General features: G+C 42.3%; 1 protein-coding gene across 5 annotated transcripts in view; it reads left to right on the top strand.

Annotated features, from left to right (window-relative positions):
• The window catches only part of FANCI (FA complementation group I), a 70,979-nt gene that overhangs the window by 55,305 nt on the left and 3,598 nt on the right, over window positions 1-12,076 (top strand). For 4 of the 5 annotated variants that reach the window (XM_045561722.1, XM_045561723.1, XM_045561721.1 and 1 more), the window contains 8 exons: window positions 4,047-4,098; window positions 4,973-5,100; window positions 5,199-5,267; window positions 5,449-5,542; window positions 5,823-6,010; window positions 7,821-7,874; window positions 7,955-8,014; window positions 11,629-11,703. In XM_045561722.1, coding sequence (XP_045417678.1) covers window positions 4,047-4,098; window positions 4,973-5,100; window positions 5,199-5,267; window positions 5,449-5,542; window positions 5,823-6,010; window positions 7,821-7,874; window positions 7,955-8,014; window positions 11,629-11,703 — 720 coding nt within the window. Of the gene's footprint in view, window positions 1-4,046; window positions 4,099-4,972; window positions 5,101-5,198; window positions 5,268-5,448; window positions 5,543-5,822; window positions 6,011-7,820; window positions 7,875-7,954; window positions 8,015-8,137; window positions 8,647-11,628; window positions 11,704-12,076 lie in introns of those variants that run through there. The other variant, XM_045561724.1, reaches the window with a different exon arrangement.

Below are 12,076 nucleotides of genomic sequence, written 5' to 3'. Positions count from 1 at the left end.
GACCATAGTCCCAAAGTAGAGATAGCTCTGCAGAGATAGGTTGTATGTATATACATGTAGGTGCACACACTTAGATGTACAATTGTGCACCCACATGGGCATTCATACACATAGAAGAATAAGAGGCCACATTTTCCTTCTGAATGCTGAATGAATCTATTCCATTCAGGAGCCTGGGGCTGTGTGCTTCTACTACAGCTACTTCCTGAGCTTAAGGAAGACAAGCTGAAGCCCTGGGGTACATAGCTTCCTATGTGAGCCCTTTCCTCAGGGAAGACTGTGGCCTCAGAGTATTATGATGTTTGAGCTCTGGGAAGCAGACCTGATTTTCTTCTTGTGCTAGTTCAGGTTAGCTCAAAGAAAGTCCTTTTTTTTTTCTTTTTTTTCCTCAAATGATTATCTGTAAGTGGTAGAATTACAGATTGTATTTATTCTTTATCTGCATTTAAAAAATTATCTACAGTACATATCCATTATTTTTATAATCAAGGGGATAAAAATCAACAAAAGCCTGTAAAATTCTGTAACTGCCTCCACAGCTCCCCAACCCCAGGTTCTCTGAGTCTTAAACCCAGACTCAAACATAAACTATTCTTAATATGGCTCTCTAAATGGGTCTTGGGGCCCTTAAGAATTTTGAGCCTACTGGGCTTTCAATAATGAATAAAAATAAATCTCAGAATTAAAATCAAGCACCACATAACGATGTAGAATGTCATCTATATTCTGATAAGATACAAATTTTGACACAGTTTTAAGGGGTGGTGTTTTGCATTGGGCTAGGCTTCTTAATCCAGACCTACCTACCTAACCAGCCAATAGGTGGCAATCCCTGCCCTCCACCCAACCCAGGCAAACCAGTTCATTAGTGCCTTTATGTTCCTCCCTAGTTCCATCTGCAACTCACCCTTCACTCTAAAACCCTCCCCTATTTCCAGGCTATCTGATGTGTTGTCTCTGCTAGGACGTCTGACCTGATTACAGCAAAGCATCAATCTCCCCACCTACTCAACACCAGCAAGAATCTCAGGGAAGTTTCATTGTCTATGTAGAACAGAGCTTAAGAAATGAAGAAGTGAGTCATCCTGTGGCCTAGGCTTTTCTCACATCGAGGCCTTAATGTTGCCTTTGAGCTTCTGGGATCTTCCCTAGCTCTGAACACAACTTCTTCCCCTCCTGGCCTATTCTCCAGATGGCTCCATAATTGGCCCTCCTGGAACCTCAGGTCTGCAATGATAGCGCACTCCTATTTCTCTGAAGAACTGCTTCTCTTTGCTTCTGGCTTTTAGCTCACTTGTGATGTCAGTTTCCCTAGGCCAGAATACTTGTCACAGATATTAAACTTGGGAGGGAACACCTATACCTCCAAAAAGACGCATGGCCAGGACAGTTTCCCAAGCCATACCTTATGCCTAGACCCTTCTAGAAAGAAGCTGTTCAGCCCTTGTTTCTCAGCTTCTCCTAGCAGCTAGCCCCCCACCCCCCCCCACCCCCGTCACCTAGCATTGTGTTTCTAGCACTATGCAGCTGTACCCATCCGTACTTGTTTACAAGTCCCCGGTGGATTTTAGCCAAACTCCTTACCTTGTCAGTCAAGGCCCCTCCCTGGCTGGCCCCAATTTCCCTTCATCTCCCAGCCCTCCCTTCCATTTCCTTTTACCTTAGCCAGTCACATTCAACTTACCAGTCTTCTCTGAGCACACTTTGCACCTTGTGCCCCTATGCCTTTTTTCATGCTCTTTCCTCTCCCCCAAATGCTTATCCCCCATTCTGCTGTTGTTCTGCTTCTCTGTGGAAAGTCTGTTCATTTTACAATCACCCTTTCCTTCCTTCTACCATAGAACTTACCAGTCTGACAGTTAGATGAGTGCTTAATTCCCTTTCTTACCAGGGTGGAGGCTAGGTTTTAAACAGCTCTGAGTTCCCCAGCACTAACGCAATGTCCCTTCAACTAAATGTTTTTCTGTGAATTTCCCCTACCTCCCCCTAAGGACTGGAAGGTCCTGAAGGTACTTCCTTATCCTTCTAGGTCCCCCCACTCCATCTGGGACAAGGCTTACCAATGGACGTGAGACAGATCCTGAGATCTCTCCTTAACTCAGGAAACATGCCCAAATTTGTTGGGAAACAGTGATTTCTTTTTCACTCAAAATGATACAGTCATTAGGAGAATCACTCTTCTGTGCTTCATTTCTAAAACAGGAATAGCACTGCATGCCTTACCTACTTCACCAGGACTCTGTCCCTAAATGTGATAATAAAGTAGAACAGCCACAGGAAAGGCACAGGAGCTGATGATGGGAGGCATGAGGTCATTGGTACCAGGAATGGTGCATGCATAGTAGTAAATCTGGGCTCTCTGACACCAGGCAAAGGCCAGAAGCTCCTTTAGTCTGCGTAGCAGTAAGAATGGGGAACTTCTACTCAGCAAGCTAGTGAACAAAGCAGAAGCAGCACAGAAGTTTGCAGAGAGAAAGTCCTTTTTGCTGCTCACTCCATCCCCGTTCCAAACAATTTAGCTCCACTTTACTTTCAGCTCCATTCTTTTATACTGCTGTTTTTGCTGCAAAGAGGAAAGGACTGAGAAAGGAACAGAGAGAGAGAGAGAATTGGAGGATGGAGAAGTTTGGGGGAAAATAAACAGATTTGGAAAGGCTAATATTTTTATCACCCACCCCTTTCTGCCTTCAGGCAGTCTCTAAAATTTTTTTTTTTTTTTTTTTTTTTTTATTTGAGACAGACTCTCGCTCTGTTGCCCGGGCTAGAATGAGTGCCGTGGCATCAGCCTAGCTTACAGCAACCTCAAACTCCTTGGCTTAAGCGATCCCACTGTCTCAGCCTCCCAAGTAGCTGGGACCACAGGCATGTGCCACCATGCCCGGCTCATTTTTTTCTATATGTATTTTTAGTTGATCAGATAATTTCTTTCTATTTTTAGTAGAGATGGGGTCTCGCTCTTGCTCAGGCTGGTCTCGAATTCCTGACCTCGAGCGATCCACCCGCCTCGGCCTCCCAGAGTGCTAGGATTACAGGCATGAGCCACCGCACCTGGCCTCTAAAATTTTTTAAATTTAATTTTGAATGCATAATAAGGTCCTATGATTTGAAAACCAAAGATTATCAAGAGATTTATGTAATGGTCTCCCCTATGTCCTCCTCTCCCTAAATAAATAAATTTCTTTAGTTTCTTATGTGTCATTCAAGAGTTTATTCCTGCCCAAGTAAATATGAATATAGATTTTTATTCCTAACCCTGTCCCTCTTCACACAAAAGCTTGTTCTGTATCCCACTTCATTTAACACTATTCTGAAAATCTTTTAATGTCAGTTAATAGCTTTCTTTATTTACCTTTTCCCCCAAACAGATCAAAGCTGGATTATTAGTCGTTTACACTTAAGTATCACTGTATTTCAGTGTCTTTGTAGCTGAAAGCCTGTTCCAAAGAACTGCTGAAGCAGAAATTTGAGTGTGTGACTGATGGCACAGACCCTGCTATCTCAAGACCTTAAGTCTCCTTCACCTAGCTAGGAAAGTCTATCTGGTTTTTTGTCTTATATTTTTCTTTTTTCCACCTCCTCTTAAAAGCTAAGTCTACTGTCCTTATAGCCAGGATCTTCCTTTCCCACACCTCTCCAATAGCCTAAAATCCTTCAAGATGCCTCAAGTGTGGAGAGCATGGGGGCATGGGAAGAAAAAGAAGAAGCTTTAGCCCTTGACCACCGTGGTAGGGACAAAGGATGCTCAGGTGTGAGGACTCAAGACCCAGACCCCAAAACCTTTGGCCTTAATGAGGGCATAGACATTGAGAATTAAATCATATGCTATATTATGAGAATATTGGATAATTATTGGAATATTATCCAATATTCTCATAATTTGGGGTTTATTTTTATGCTCTTCGTAGTGTATTACCATTTGCGATCTAAGGGCATGTTTTGGCAGGTGATTTGCTTAGACATGGAAAGGTCAAGGACTCATCTGTTCTGACAACACCTAGATTTATCTCTGGCGTGTTTCTTTAATATCTGAATGATTTCTAATTTAGTTTGTGCAGATGTTATCCTGGACATCTAAGATTTGCAAGGAAAACAGCCGGGGTAAGTTTCCTGCCACCTTTCCTAAAGGCTTTCTATAAAATCATCATTACCAAATAGCATTTAAAAATAAAAGGCATTCCCCTTTACACATTCACCAGAGTGGTCAGAATGAAAAAGATATGTAATCCAATCCCATGTGTTCGCAAGAACATAGAGCAGTTGGACCTCTCATTCACTGCTGATGGAGGTGTAAATTGGTATAACCACTTTGGAAAACTGTTCATCAATATCTAACTATTAAAGATAAACATATGCATTTTGTTTTGACCCAGAAATTTCACTCCCACCAGAAATATGTGGAAGAATTCTCATAGCAGCACTATTTTAATAAGTAAAAAGAAAGCTAAGTGTTCATCAGCAATAGAATGGTTAGAGGAATTGTGATGTAGCCACACAGTGGAATGCTACACAGCAAATGAGAATAAACTATACCTACACACAACATGGAGAGGATCTCACAAACATCATGTGTAACAAAAGAAGCCAGACACAAGAAAGTACTCACTGTATGATTCCATTTAGATAAAGTTCAAAATCAGGCAAAACTAATCTGTAATGTTAGAAGTTAAGACAGCAATTTCCTTTATGGGGCAAGTAAGGTAGGAGGGGGTCTCTGGGGTGCTGGTAATGTACTTGATCTGGATGCTGGTTACACAGTGGTGACTCATGATGGGAATGTCTGCCTTCTTTGGGCACATTGATAAAGGGGTGCCACTGAGGGAGAGCTGCTCAGTTGAAGTATGTGCAGCACTGGGATATTGTGCCTGGGACATGACGAGCTACGTGTTCTGGTTAGCCATTCCTGATACATATATCTGAAGGACCTGACTGGGTTATAACTTACCTTTTAATTTGCTTTCCTTCCTACTCCTAGAGGATGCCTTGTTTTGCAAGAGCTTGATGAACTTGCTCTTCAGCCTGCATGTTTTGTATAAGAGTCCTGTCACTCTGCTGCGTGACTTGTCCCAGGATATCCATGGGCATCTAGGAGACATAGACCGGGTACTGTAGCAAGCCTTCAATATAATACCCTGTGTAGGGATACAGGTCAAAGGAACAACCTTACTGTCATTAGGTCTCATCTCTCCTTCCCTCCCCAGGATGTGGAAGTGGAGAAAACAAATCACTTTGCAATGGTGAATTTGAGAACAGCTGCTCCTACTGTTTGTGTAAGTATTGATCCTGAGCCATGGGAAATAGGTTTATTATTCCTTCCATTCTACTCCATATAAAGAGTAAATTGTAGTGGCTTGTGTTCTGAGGCCTGTAACCCTACTATAGTGGCCATGGTTATTATATTACCCCAGCAGCTGTGTGTAGTGAACCACACCAGGCATTCTTTTCTTTCAGTTACTTGTTCTGAGTCAGGCCGAGAAGGTCCTAGAAGAAGTGGATTGGCTAATCACCAAGCTTAAGGGACAAGTGAGCCAAGAAACTCTATCAGGTAAGATGAGTTCAAGTGAGGTTCCAGGAATTGTGACATGAGCAAAGTCAACCAAAATCCAAATTGGACTACTGCATAAAAGTGGACCCCTGAGCTAAATTCCTTGTTTGTTTTTGAGCTAGATTTCTGATGTGATGAAAGAAGTAGAAGGTAATATGGCTTATGACAGCATGATTATTGGTTCACTTCATAATGAATACTTGATTTCTAAATCTCCTTTACTCTTAACTAGAAAATAAGACTGATCCTATTTGATTGTGCCAATTTCATTTCCCTTCAGAAGAGGCCTCTTCTCAGGCAACCGCATCAAGTCATCCTGCTGAGAAAGCCATCATCATGCAACTGGGAACTTTGCTTACATTTTTCCATGAGCTGGTACAGACAGCTCTGCCATCAGGCAGCTGTGTGGACACCTTGTTAAAGGACCTGTGCAAAATGTACACCATCCTTACAGCACTTGTCAGATATGTGAGTATCTGAAAGACAATCAGGTTCACTGCCACCATTCTATCCTAGCTAGCTAGGAGATTAGGCCGGGGCAGCAGCCCCCTGTTATAGAATGCCCCTGAACAGAGTTCTTATCTGTCTGTGCAAGTCATGGTTTCAATTTAGTTTGGTCAGTAGGAGGCAGGCATCTCTACAGACGGAGGGAAAAGTTAATGGCATAGTTCTAATCACCTTTTGGAGACCCTTATTTCCTAGCCATGTATGTGGTACTCAATTGAGAATAAATGCCTCTTTCAAATGCCTTCTAAGGTTTTTTTTTTTTTTTTTTTGGAGACAGAGTCTCGCTCTGTTGCCCGGGCTAGAGTGAGTGCCGTGGCATCAGCCTGGCTCACAGCAACCTCAGACTCCTGGGCTTAAGCGATCCTACTGCCTCAGCCTCCCGAGTAGCTGGGACTACAGGCATGAGCCACCATGCCCGGCTAATTTTTTTTTTTTTTTGTATATATATTTTTAGTTGGCCAGATAATTTCTTTCTATCTTTAGTAGAGACGGGGTCTCACTCTTGCTCAGGCTGGTCTCGAACTCCTGACCTTGAGCGATCCACCCGCCTCGGCCTCCCAGAGCTAGGATTACAGGCGTGAGCCACCGCGCCCGGCTAAATGCCTTCTAAGGTTTAATCTAAACTATAGCTATAGGCCGGGCACGGTGGCTCACGCCTGTAATCCTAGCACTCTGGGAGGCCGAGGCAAGTGGATCGCTTGAGGTCAGGAGTTTGAGACCAGCCTGGGCAAGAGTGAGAGCCATCTCTACTAAAAATAGAAAGAAATTATCTGACCAACTAAAAATATATATAGAAAAAATGAGCCGGGCATGGTGGCACATGAGTAGTCCCAGCTACTCGGGAGGATGAGGCAGTAGGATCGCTTAAGCCCAGGAGTTTGAGGTTGCTGTGAGCTAGGCTGATGCCATGGCACTCACTCTAGCCTGGGCAACAGAGCAAGACTGTCTCAAAAAAATAAATAAATAAATAAAATAAAATAAACTATAGCTATAGCTATAGAATTAACTCTGAGCCCATACTGCACAAAAAATTACACCATTTCTAACCAGTCTGGACTCTAAAGAGGTGTTTATTCCTTCATTCCTTTAACAAGTAGGTGTTGTAATGCCGTATAGGTCAAGTACTAGGGTCGGGCGGAAAATTATTTTTTTCAAATGCAAGGCATACTCTGCCCTTATTGAGTTTAAGTTAATGTTTCTTAGTATCTGTCAATAAGAAACTCTTTTCTTGTACTTGAAATATTTTGGTACTTAACAGATTCAGAGGGTAAGAGGAACTAGGTAGCTATTAATAGTTCTGATTCTAGCAGTAATCCATATTAAATACTTAGGCTTAGGTAACCCAAGAAAGATGTAGACCACCCCACAGTGCACCAAAACAGCAGTGTGGCTGTCTCTGAGAGTGTATAGCTCTGGCTATGATTGTGGCTACGAAGCTGCTGTAGTGGAAATACCACTGTCCTCTTTTCTTTATTGGCATTTTCAAGGGAAAAACAGCAGTCATTGGTTTCTTAGATGCAGGAACTATCAGCCTGAAGGATTTTTAAGGCAATGAGCTGAGCAAGTAGGAAACAAACCGTTCATTGCCTATTGTCTGAGAAACTTAAGAACTTTGGAGGAGGTTAAAAAGGAAGCTTTGTGTCTTGGCTCCTCTGAATTTTTCTTTTCCCTCTCCAGTCAGAATGATGAGTCATACTCCATAAGCTCACTGCAAGAGTCCCCTGTAGTTTCTTAGGATGGCCTGCTAAATCTAGGAATCTTTTGTCATTAGTATCTCCAGGTGTGTCGGAGCTCTGGCAGAATTCCAAAAAATATGGAAAAGCTGGTGAGTTGAGAATGCCTTTCCTAGGAATGAGGGAAGCGTTTTGCTGCTAGTTACATCGGTTTCCTTCTCCTTCGCTGCAGGTGAAGCTGTCTGGTTCTCATCTCACCCCCTTGTGTTATTCTTTCATTTCTTACGTACAGGTAAGTGATTCAGAGGCAATACCAAAATAGGTCTTCAAAAAGGGTTTCTTACGTGCCCAGGGGATAGCTTGGCCATCTAACCTAAGTATATAAAGTTTCTTTTCCACTTACCTCCAATCACAGGTGCCTATCAGAGATCAAGCCAACGCTTGAGGGCTTTGCAGCAAGATCTTCATTCATACAAAGAAAACCATTTTATTTAATTTGGAGAGAGCATTTGATATGCTTGTGTTTGGAGCAGGGAAGGAACTAGCATGTTTGGCCTCAATAACTTGGTTTATTTCTGGGTGACTGAAAGTCCATGCCATTCAGCATCCTTCGAGAAAGTGAGTTAAGTACCAGCAAGCACATGAAGAAGGGCTGAGGTCAGATGGCAAAGGATTGTAAGTGAGAGCACTTTCAAGGAGCTGGAGAGAATATGGGCTTTTTAAGTGTCATCTGGTGCTAAATACCATTAGATTCTTGTAGTACTTAAATCTCCTTTACTGTTTGCTTAAACCGGGGTTTTTAAACCTCACCACTACTGACATATTGGGCCAGATATTTCCTTGTTGTGGGGCCTATTCTGTGCATTTTAGGATGTTTAGCAGCATCCCTGGCCTCTACCAGATGCCAGTAGCAGTCCCCTTAGTTGTGACAACCAAAAGTGTCTCCAGAAATTGCCAAATGTCCTTAAGGGCAAAATCACCCCCAGTTGAGAACCACCGGCTTAAACACATGAAGTGATGGGAAACCTACTGTCTCCCAAGGCCCTTTTGTCACTGCAATAAATGTATTGTAGGGGTGTTATTGATCTTTCAGCCAAGATTCTAGAAACTATTATGTAAGCAATGGATTGTGACCACTTTGATAGTGATGCTTCACTTGTTTTCTGCCTCTGCATCCTTCTACAAGCACAACGTCCTTCTGCTGGTAACTTGCCTCATTATGTATATTAAGGGTGCCTCACTTCCCCTTGAGAATCAGTGATGAGGTGGCCCATCATCTGGGTTTAGCTGAAGGGGTTCTAAGTGGGTTGACAGTTGAGGCTCTCTGTCACATTGCCTTTGTACCAGTTTCATGATTTGGGAAAGAAATGCATCATCCATTTTCTGTGTCGAGCCAGACACAGTCTGTAGCTTACTCTCATCAAGCTATTACTTATGGTCCTGTCCCTTTATCTCACCCAAATGCTTGTAAGCATGCCTTCTCAAACCTCATGCTCATAAATTTTCATGTGTGTGCCAATCTGTCAAACAAATCTGTTGTCTATATATAGGATATATCCCTCCATTCCCAAATTTGGGTTTTGAGTTTCCTATCTCCACGTCTTAATGATGCCTATAAGGCCACATTTCATGAAATATATGGATGGAGGCAGTCTTCAAAAAAGGGGGGGAGGGAATTCAGTGAGAAATACTCATACCATATTTCTTGTCTTAGAGATTCATGGTGTCCATTAGCATATTAAAGGTGCTGAGAGTTCCAAGAGTATGTTCAACACTAGTTTCCAAATGTATTCAAGAACATTTGTTCTTTTAATAACAAACATTACTATTTGGCAAAATAGTGTTCTATAGAGTATAGTTTGGGAAACGGTGCTATCAGACCAATGGTCCCCAACTTTTTTGGCACCAGGGACCAGTTTCATGGAAGACAATTTTTCATGGACAGAATGGGGGGCGGTGGAGCTCTGCAACCTGGTCCCTAACAGGCCACGGTACCAGTCCACGCTTGTTATGATCCACAAATCACTTTGTTCATTTTATTAGAACATCTAACATTTAGAGACCCTTACCTTGTGGCCTGGTGTGTTCTTTTTATGCATTACCTCATTTATCCTCACTGCACTTTGTGGTCAGTAGTTATCCCCATATAAGTTATGAGAAAAGGTTAGAGGTTAATTGAAATGTCCAAGAACAGACAGCTAGCAGAGCTGAGCCTTGAACCCACCTAGTTTGACTCCACAGTAGGGATCAGCAAACTTTTTTTGTAAAGGGCCAGATAATAAATCTTCTAGGCTTTGAGGCCGTACAGTCTCTGTCACATCTGCTCAGCTCTGCTGTTGTAATAAAAGCAGCCATAGACAGACAATGTGCAAATAAATGAGAGCATGGCTGTGTTCCAGAGAAAGTGTATTCTCAAAAACAGGCAGTGATCCAGATTTATACCATGGCTTGTAGTTTGCCAACCCCTGCTATCTTCAATCATACTTGATATTTGTTGACATGTAAAATGTTGGATGGTTTCGGCTTTTTGTTTCTGATCCCATTCTCAAACATTTCCTTCTGTGAATCACCAGGCACCTTTTAAACTGCTATATTTTTTTTTGCCACATTACACAACAACCAGTTTCATTTATTCCCTAGTCATTTTCCCCCTTCCCTGTCCATATGACTTCAGGCTTTACTGACAAGTCAGCTAATCTTTAGGCAAACATTTTTCTGTCTTTGTGAGATATATTTAATGAGCACCCCTGGGCAAGAACCTATGGTTCCATTACCTCCAGCTCTGATGGGGATTGCATTTGCTACATCTTTCAGAGCTATTCTTCTTATAGCCCCTTCTTTTTTCCCTACCATCTTAAATCTCAATGGCAAGAAAACAGCGAAAACCATTACTCCAGAACCGTTAGCTTCCTACTCAGAACTATATACCTTTAAAAGATGCTTCTCTTCTGGCTCTTAGTCCTACCTGAATCAGTTGGAATGGGCAGTGGACAGGGTCCCACCTTAGATACAACCTCTGGGAAGATAGCTCCCTTCCCATTTGGTCATGTGAGGTGTACCTGTGGCTGCTTCCCTGCCCCTCCCTTAATAGGGCTTCACCATCTACCACCCTCTACCTTGCCTTCCAGGGCCAAAAACAGATTTCCTCATGCCAGCCCCTCTGGAATCTCTACTATTCATTGTTTTCCAGAACTTGGCACGTGGAACAAGCCGCCTGTTTCTCCCGTGGTTCCAATACTATAGCTTCTCTGCATTTTGAGGTCTCTTTCTTATATTCCCCATGGAGAATGGTATGTTCCTTTCCTAGAAGGTATAGAACCCCCTTTGAGGTAAAAGCTTCTTGTGTCTCATGGATCTCACACTTGGGTGGTTTTTCTCCCCAATCTCTCGACTCGGGTATTGATTCTCTTTGGCCTTACCAGAATCCTGTTCTTCTTGGTTCTTTTTTATTAGTTCTTCTCTCTCCAGGAGATCTTTATTACCCAATTATATACAACACAAGAAAGTGTTCTTGTGACCCTTGAAAACCTTTCTCAAACATGATAACTGTATTGCACATAAGACATATCTGGTAAATGCCTGTTAAGTGGGTAGACTAAAGGGCCCTGCAGCAACCTCCTCAGCTTTGCTTCCTTTATAGAACTCTTTTAGGCAGTTGGCTGAAATAGAAATGCACATTCCTGCTACCACCATGACAGTCCCCATCTTACCCATCTCACCAGCCCTTTGGCTGGCCCAGTACAGTAATGGTTAGTCCTGCCCTCAACCTCCATGCGCTAGCTCCAAGAGCAACTAAAAAACAAAAATATCTGCAGATTAGAAAGTATCACATAATTTTTCCCACCTTCCAGCATCTATTGCACAGATAATTCAGACTCAGTCCCATACGCTATTGTATTTCTTTAGAATAAGAAGAGTCAGGGCCTGAAATACACAGGAGAGAAGAAAAAGGAGAAAACTGCTGCTGTTGCTACAGCCATGGTAAGCTGCTGACACGATCATTAAAATACAGTTGCTGGTGAACCTTGAAAACATTACATTAAGTAAAAGAAGCCATTCACAAAAAGACTACATGTTGTATGATTCTATTTGTGTAAAATGTCCAGAATAGGCAAATCTAAAAAGGCAAAGTAGATTAGTGGTTGCCTAGAGCTAGGTGTGTTAGCCAGATGGGGAGACTGGGATGACAGCTAAAAAGGGTATGCAATTTCTTTTGGCATGATGAAAATGTTGTAAAATTGATTGTGGTAATGTACAATTCTGAATATACTAAAAAAAACCCACTCAATTACACACTGTCAGTGAGTTGTGTAATATATGAATTATATCTCAATAAAGCTGTTACCACAAAGTG

This window comes from Lemur catta, chromosome 9, assembly GCF_020740605.2.
Source record: "Lemur catta isolate mLemCat1 chromosome 9, mLemCat1.pri, whole genome shotgun sequence".
In the NCBI taxonomy this organism is placed as follows: Eukaryota; Metazoa; Chordata; class Mammalia; order Primates; family Lemuridae; genus Lemur; species Lemur catta.
Note: the sequence above shows the minus strand (reverse complement) of the source record. Positions and strands in the feature narration are given on the sequence as shown.